Source organism: Acinonyx jubatus, chromosome D1 (assembly GCF_027475565.1).
Source record: "Acinonyx jubatus isolate Ajub_Pintada_27869175 chromosome D1, VMU_Ajub_asm_v1.0, whole genome shotgun sequence".
NCBI classification, from domain to species: domain Eukaryota; kingdom Metazoa; phylum Chordata; class Mammalia; order Carnivora; family Felidae; genus Acinonyx; species Acinonyx jubatus.
In genome coordinates this window covers 47,280,624-47,289,477 of record NC_069390.1, presented here as the reverse complement: position 1 = coordinate 47,289,477, position 8,854 = coordinate 47,280,624, and the positions used below count along the sequence as shown (strand labels likewise).

At 39.8% G+C, this 8,854-nt stretch overlaps 1 protein-coding gene across 1 annotated transcript; it reads right to left on the bottom strand.

Moving 5' to 3' along the window:
* Window positions 1-3,323: 3,323 nt before the first annotated feature.
* On the bottom strand, window positions 3,324-8,555 carry ZBED5 (zinc finger BED-type containing 5). Its single transcript, XM_015068715.3, has 3 exons — window positions 8,416-8,555; window positions 6,716-6,830; window positions 3,324-5,616 (listed from the first exon to the last, which is right to left on the bottom strand). Exon 3 carries the CDS (start codon window positions 5,473-5,475, stop codon window positions 3,391-3,393), a length of 2,085 nt encoding a protein of 694 aa, XP_014924201.1. The 5' UTR covers window positions 5,476-5,616; window positions 6,716-6,830; window positions 8,416-8,555; the 3' UTR covers window positions 3,324-3,390.
* Between the last annotated feature and the right edge of the window lie 299 nt (window positions 8,556-8,854).

Genomic DNA, 8,854 nt, shown 5'->3' with positions numbered 1-8,854 from the left:
CCACCCAGGTGCCCCTACCATTATTTCTTAAGTAAACTCTGTGCCCAACATGGAGCTCAAACTCCTGGCTCGGAGATGAAGAGTTGCATGTTCTACCCACTAAGCCAGCCAGGCACCTCGCAATTTTAATTACTTTAAATATAGAGATTCACAGTGAAAAAGTCCTTTTGGGTTAGATACACCAAATTTTGTTTAATGCACAGGAAGAGTAACTATCATTTGAGGATGCCATAAGGACATTTTTTAGTTCCCAAATATCTCTTCCAGTATGAAGCATGCCACCCATTTCTTCCTTTAAGAGTTGTTTTCTCTTTTGTGTGAAAGGGTTTGGAGTACAATAGAAAGGGAGTCTGGCCGTGTTCAAGACTTTGTTTGCTTTGCTTTTATTTAAGAAAGGCAAAGTCTGAAGAGTATGTAGGGTTTAAACATCCAAGGAAAAAAACATCTTCTGTCTTAGGATTCAGCCATGGTACCTACAGTAGGTTAGGGTAACACAGAAGTTGCTGTCTGGAACTAGATTTGCCTATCATCCAGCAGGTCCCAGGCCCACCTTCAGGTGCTAACAGTCTACTCTCACTAGCCACACACACTATCCCTAGGTTAGTCCTGATATGTTACAGAACAGATAAGAAGTTGGCATCAAGAATCAAGTTGGGATAGTGGTAGCATTAAAGTGGTCTATTACGAGACAGCAGGGTCCCAGTCAAAGGACCCGGGTTTAATGCCAGAATCTAGACTCTCAGAGGAGGAAGTTACAGGTAAAGAAAGATATCTCAAAGGGTGCCTGGGTGGCTCAGTTGGTTAAGCATCCAACTCTTGATTTTGGTTCAGATCATGATTTCATGGGATCATGAGTTCGGGCCCCACAACAGGCTCTGCATGGACACTGCTGAGCCTGCTTGGGATACTCTCTCTCCCTCTTTCTCTCTCTTAAAATAAAGACTTAAAAAAAAGAAAAAAAGAAAAAAAAAGGACTATCTCAAGAGAATGATACTCTGAACAAAGAACTTAATCAAGGGCTCAGGTTCAGTGATCACAAGAGTCCAGTTACAGACTTGAGGTATCAGCCAGACATGGACATTATGGCATTATATACACTTCTCAAATTAGGGTAGATTTAATTCTAGGATTAGTTGACAAAAAAACCTGCATATATGAGAAATTATGATGAATCTTTTTGGAGAGTTAATTTTCCCTGATGGCAATTTACTCCCTATTTTTACATAGTTTTATATTAAGCAGTCATACATTGAAGTAGAAAGCTAATTTTTGATTAATCTAGAGAAGAAAACACAGGATTTTAAAGAATGTCCACATTTTAGTAGGGAGTTTTAGCTATACTCCCAAGTCACTGTTTGATGCTCTTAAGAAAAGTCTGAAAGGCAGTGGACCACAAAAAGTACCATCTATGGAAAAGACCTGCTATATTTTATTTGTTTTTTAAAGTAAGCTCTACACCCAATGTGGGGCTTGAACTTATGACTCCGAGATTGAGTCTCATGCTCTACTGACTTAGCCAACCAGGCACCCCAACCATCTGTTTAAATTACATCTTTATTGTGTAACCTTGGACAAATTAAAAACTCACTTAATCCCATAAGACTGCTGTAAAGATTGTTAACATACAAGCATCTAGTAAGATAAAATAGGTGCTTAATATTATCTGACAAAACCTGGGCTAGACATACTTAATCTTGCTGCCTTAGGTTAGGTAAGGTCCTATGGACTAGAAGGCTATTGAGTTGTCAGAGAATAAAAACCTAGACTAGAAGTGAGTGTGGAGGGGCGCCTGAGTGGCTCAGGTGGTTAAGTGTCTGACTCTTAATTTCAGCTCAGGTCATGATCTCACAATTCATGAGTTTGAGCCCCGCTTCATGATCTGTGCTGACAGCAAAGAGCCTACTTGGGATTCTGTCTCCCTCTCTCTCTCAAAAATAAATAAACATTTAAAAAAATAAATACAAGTGAGGGTGGAAGTGAAGTTTAAATGGGACATGGTTGGATATGACAGAGAACGAATATATGCTGTACACCTATTCCTATCATCTACTGTTAGGAATTTTAGATACATACTCATTTGATCTTATTAACAACCCTCAAATAAGGTGTACTTTTACACATGAGAAAACTGTGGTGTGGGAAGGCTCAAACTGCCCAATATTAAATAGCTAATTAAGCAGTGGAGCAAGTCCTCCAACCTAGTCATGCTACCACATTCTGCCTTAGTGAGGGGAGGTACTTCTACTCCCCAAAATGTGAACTCAGTTTGAGTAAGTGAGATTAAATAAAATAATGGCTACCCATATAACAGGAACACAAAATATTTAACACTGAGCTGGTGACCTGTACATGTGAGGTGATATGGGAAGAGAGCCTATGGAAAGTCAGAACTCTTTCAAAGAATTCTAAAAATAAATTGATAGGGTGTTTCAAGTCTAATCATTAGTAAGTGATTAGTAAAACCTCATTAGTCTACAGTATATGGAATTTACAATACTCTATATAGGAACCGAGAAACAATAAGAATATCTGAAAGCATTCCTTATTCTTCCTCCCCTCTCCAATATTGCAGCTTGGATAAAAGCTGTGACGTCATTTAGTGACTTCTGCCTCATGAATTCTGGGTAACAGAATAATTAAGCCAAAAACACAAAGGGTAACTAACATTCAGTACACATGCAGATATACAAATATGAGCCACCATACCCTATTCCGTTTTTTGTTGATTCACCTTCACCAACATTTTCCTTTACTGAGAATTTTACTTTAGTAAGGCCTTTTGCTGGGTAACAGAGACAGTGCTGAATAAGACCTTACAGGAGCTCAGTCCAGTAACAATGGGAATCACGAGGCCACCAAGTAGTTCCCAGTTGAGACAGACATAAAAACCAGGACCAAAAGAGAAAGATAACAGAGAATCAAAGTACCAAAGAGAAGTTAAGTCAAAGTATTGAAAAGCAAGTAAGAGTTTGTCAGGAAGCAAGGGGAAGGAATATTTTTTGAGACCTGAAAGCATGAAACAGTGTGATGTGTTTAGGGAACGGCAAGAAGTTCCACGTGACTGGAGGGCTGCATGGTAGGCAGGACCAGAAAGATTCATAGTGATTAGATCCTAAAGAGATAAATTATGCTAAGAAACTGGGATTTTATCTTGTGGATCAACATCTTCCACAGTTAGGACCATGAAACTCTTTGAAATTACAATGTGAAGAAGAAATACCAACAATAAATACACACTGAAAGCTTCTGATTCTTTAGCTTTCCTAAAATCTAAAGTATAAAAAATATGAATCATTTTATTTAAAACCCCAAAATACCAGAGATGAAGTAAATCATCTTTTATTTTCATCTTATACTTGGTTATCAAGAGACATGCAAAACCCTCTAATTTTAATGAGAACAGTGTTTTTGTGTCTTTTTATCACATATCCGCTTAATATTAGGTGTAATGTTGCTAAGTCGAATCCGCATATGAGGTGCGGCATCAAGTCTTTTCCTGTATTTCGTTTTTGTTGCAGCATAGTATGAAAATCCTGTTTCACACAGGTGCATTGTAGCAAAAGGAAGAAGAACACGAACTGCACGCCTTGCAATGCTTGGGTACTCTTGAATTAGGCTACTCCAAAAATCATTTAGTGAAAGTTCGCTGAAATTTTGTTTCACTTGAGAATCAGATGTTAAATCAATCAGGCTCTCATAGTCCCGTGCTACTAATGAAGCTGGTTTAACAGTTACTGTAAATGGATTTCTAACCCAAGTGTTACTGTCATTTGTTACAGGAAAATATTTTAACAGAGTAGAGCGCAAACCCCTTAGGTGCTGCACAATGGCACTACAAATATCTTTATCAACTGTAGAATTAATTTCGGTCAAAAAGTCACTGAGAGTAGGAAAACAATCAAAGTTTTCTTCTTCTACGGATGAAGCCCAAAATTCCAATTTTCTTAGCAATGATGACATTTTATCAAATACTGTAAAAACTGTCACATTTTTTCCTTGCATTGATAGATTTACCTCATTTAATTTAGTAAAAATATCTGCAAGATATGCAAGTCTTAGCAGCCAAGATGAATTTGTTAAACAATCAGACAGTCGAAAAGCAGAATCCATGAAAACCAATAGTTCACGACGGAGCTCAAAAAGTCTTACAAGAACTTTACCTCGGGAAAGCCACCTCACCTCTGTATTCAGAAGAAGTGCTGTGTGCTGGGCACCCATTTCCTCACATAAAATTTTTAGTAGCCTAGATTGATGTGGTCGAGCTTTAATGTAATTGATGATCTGTACTGCCTGATCTAGCACATTTTTCAGAGATGTAGGCATTATTTTAACTGCTAGTGCATGTCTATATAATAGGCAGTGACTACTGGTGCTTTCGGGAGCCACATATTTTATCAAGGTGACAGCCTCAGCAATTTTCCCGTCCATTGCCCTAGAGGCATCACTACAAACATCAACACATTTTTCCCATTCAATTTCATGTTTCTGCATAAAACTGTTGATGCAGTTGAAAATTTCTTCACCAGTAGCATTACTTTGCAAAGATTCACATAAGAGTAGGTCTTCCTCAATAGATTTATTAAACCTGTAACGAACAAAAACAAGCAGCACAGCAAGTCCTGAAACATCAGCTGATTCATCTAGTTGCAGTGAAAACCCATCACAAATTTTCAGTCTACAAACAAGCTCTTCTTCAATGTCAGCAGCAAGATCTTTAATTCGACGTGCAACAGTACTATTTGATAGTTGTACTGCATCTATTTTTTTACTATATTGTTCATCAAACATCCGCATCACGACATCTTTAGCACAAGGCTTGATGAGTAATTCTCCAATAGTATGAGCCTCTCCACTCAAGGCTATATGGTAACTTACATTGTATGATGCCTCTGTAGCACTTTCATTATCTGTATTGACAATTTTAGGTGTTGGGGGTTTATTATTTTCAGGTGAATCAAGATGTTGCTTGAAAAAGCTTATGTCTTTGTCTTTATATGCAGCGTGTTTAGTTTCCAAATGTCTTCGAAGCTTACTAGGGGCCAAAGAACTATTTGATAAAATTTTCTTACATAACACACACTGAGCATGAGGTGCATCTCTATTTCCAAAGTAAGTAAATCCAAAAGACAAGTAACTTTCATCATATTTTCTTCTTTTTGGTTTCTTACTAAATGTTGTTATTTTGTTGGAATTGGACATAAATTTGACCCTGGAAAGCTCACCTTCTGATTTTTTAGAAACTGAAGGCTGCAATTGTTCATCCTCACTTTGTAATATTCCAACCTTTTGATCATTTGATTCAGACACAATTTGATAACAAAAAGATTCTACTTCTTGTTTAAGACTTCCTTGTTTCAGCAAGAGATCCATAGGTAATGTGTTTGTGGCACAAAACATGGTTAATTTAGAATAAACATTGAGTATCACAAATATGTTGAAATTATATGACAGGATACATAGAAGATGAGCAATCATCAAAGAGATGATACAGAGCAATACATCAGTTAATTTGTAAATGCTGCCTATGCATCAACGCGCAGATGGAACATCACACGTTCGTGTATCAGGTGATCTCTCATGCGACTTCCTGGTGCTCTCAGGTTTGGCACACCTTTTCTTAAAGGTAGATTATCACATAAAAATAAAGCTATAGAAATGAGTTTAGTATTCTTAAACTTATATTTTAAAATAAACTATAAAGAAAAATTGTTAGCATTGATCTTTTTCTCAGAACACTTATTAACTTAGAGAATATTAATGTTCTATAAAATATAATGTGGGAACCAGTGGGCTGAGAAATAATGAAGAGCTGATAAGTGTGTTTTTAAGGAAGGGACCTTGAAGAATATGTCCCATGGCAGGGGTTGGCAAACTTTTTCTGTAAAGAGCAATCTAGTAAATATTTTTGACTTTACAGGCCATATAGTCTCTGTTTCAACTACTCAACTCTATAGTTGCAGCATGGCAGCAGACACAGACAATACTAACAGAACGGATATGGCTGCGTTCCAATAAACCTCTACTACAAAAACAGACAGCTTGGGCCATAATTTACCAACCCCTTCTCATGGCAAATAGTGTCTTGGAATCCCTTTTAACTTTCTGATGCCTACTGCCATTACATATTTTCACTGTTGGATACTATTATACATATGAAGCCTCCTACCAGGGCTAGCAACAATTGTGATGAGCTGTATTAAAAATACACACAGTTCAAAGTTTTGCAAAACACAGAATTCTGTATCTTAAATACTGTGCTAACAATGAAAAATAAACTAATGACCAAAAGTTACCTACTATTTCTCTGGAATCAAAATCACATAAATATTTATATTACCCAAATTAAGACCCATTCAAAGTAATGTACATTTTACTGAGTACTCTGCATTCCATTATGCTATAGGTGAAGATTTAACCAGGACCTAAAGAGAACATAAACTCTGATTTTAATAGGTTTATTCCTCATATAATTTTAATAGGTTTATTCCTCATATAATTTTTAAAAGCATAATTAGAAGGGAGAGTAATGCAAACTTTAAGACCTCTGAAGAAGACTACTAACTTTGCAAGTTAAGGAAAACATATTCAGTGTCTATCCAAATATATCTGCTTTTGATTTAAACTTCATGATTTGGCTACAGAGTAAGCTTTGAATTCTTATGTTACATCCTAAAGCAAAAATGGTTCTCCTATTAACAGCTAGATGGTAAGATACCTGAAATGAGTAGTACTCCCTTCTGCAATCACACTCTCCACCTTGGCAGCTTGAAATGCAGACTCTTCAAAAGAATAAAATTAAGGGATGGGGTGGAAAGGGAGTAACCAAAAGCCTAGAATGAGAAAAATTAAAATTAGACACTGCAAAAGCAGAACTAACTACAAACCTCTAAGATGACCTTTCATTACAATTTATTTTAGACCCAGGCAGTGCAAGAGATTCTTCACTGCAATGCAGTGAACTGAAATAGAAGATGGCTAGCATAGTAAAAATGCTAGTATCTTTGTTTCATTTAATGCCCTCGTTATTTCATCGTTTTGAGACAGTCTCCCAACCACTGACTTCATAGAAACACATGTAAAAAACTTTCAAAAACTAAACCTAACTTTTAAAAGTACAGCCACATTTTAATGTCTCTAAAACTAAACATGAAAAGTTATCTAAAATAGAATCATACAGGGAAGTGTTATTTGAAACATGCATTTTTGCTATAACCACTTTTGTCCCCTAACCAAGCTCCTAACTTAGGTTATTAACGTTTAGTGAGTGATCATTTTTTATTATGCTTGAAACTGCTAGATCCCTCATACAGATTATTTAATCCTCAAAACAAATTTGAGAGTCAGGGACTATTAACAACCCCACTTTAGAGATGAACCAACAGACACAGAGAAGTTAAGTCATCTGCTAACTTAACACATCTTGCAAGTGAAGAACTAAGAGCAGAACCCAAAAGGTTGGGACTGCAGAGCTCATGAGACTAACCATTCCTTGTGTGTACCTTGTATTCTAATTTCCCAAGCACTAACGGGCAACAGAGGGAAATGGATTACAATGGATTACGACCGCCAGAAAGTCGAGGGTCTCAAAGTGCAGCAACAGAAAACCCTATCTTATTATTGGGAGCAAAAGAGCAATAGATTCTCGTTTCTACAATCCCGATTTGAAGTTAGCAACAGAGAACTTCGTGGAGCTGCTGGTTAGGATTAGGATCCCTCTCCCTTGGTACCAGAGGACACAACGGAGTAGGAAGCTTTGTTTTCCTAAGTAAGGCCTCAACTCCACCTCTTTTAGAGGTGCTTCCCGAATCTCTCGAGGACAAAGAGTCTGGACTCCCTAGAGAGTAAAGTTTCTATTCCATTCCCCGAAAAGGCTGGCAGGGCGGGGGCGGGTGAGAAACCCGTTTTTTTTGTCTGAGTTAACTGACAGGTAATACCATCCATTCACCAACCAACCCCCCCCCGCCCCGCCTCAGGCGGTTCCAGCTGTGAACAATACCCTCAGGGGCAGGAGGGCCAGGTTAAGAGCGCAGTCCACTCAGAAAGCCTGGGCAAAGGTGGGTGCGGTCACCCCTTCCTGCACCTACATGCTCCTTTAAGCGGCCACTTCGATGTGCTGCCCAGGCCAGCTATCCCTCCTTGTCACAGGTGCAGGCTGCCAGCAGACCGCCACATCTGGGGACTCGCCCACCCTCGCCTCCAGAACTCTTCTGTCGCGTCCCCGGGAAGTCTCCTCAGCACCCAACACTGTCTCTCTACGTCACCTCCATCAGTGATGGAGACCGGTCTTCGCTGCGGCTGGGCTGCAGAGCAGCGCCGCGGTCCCCAGCTGAGCCTGCGGCCGCCATTTTACACAGCTCAAGGCAGCGGCCATTTCAGAGCGCACCGCTCAGCCGCCGTGGCGGCTCTGGTCCTCACCTTCACCGAGGCCTGAACGGGGTCAAGAGCCAGTCGTCGCGGACTGGAAGGGGGAGGAAGGGAGGAAGGAATGAAAAACAAAACAGAGGGAAGGATTCGGGGACAGGGAGATGCTCTCAGCTCAGGGATATCGCCTATGCCACCTCCATAGAGATCCAGTTCGCGGCTGGCGCGGTCGCTCCTCTGAAGATAAATTTAGCACTCTGGAGCACCCGAACTTACAGTCTCCACGAGCGGCTCCGCCGCCGCCCAATCAGCTCCAGAGCTGCTCCCCGCCACCAATCTGCGCTGGGCAGCAGGGCGGGACCAAAGGAAAGGACCAAGCTCGGTTGAGGCGCGACCCAGCTGCTGCCGCCGCCGCGTTGAACCGGGGCGATGGGAAGCTTTGGCTGGTGCTAGACGTGAAGCGATTGTTTTCAAACTTCCCTGGGCTCCAGAT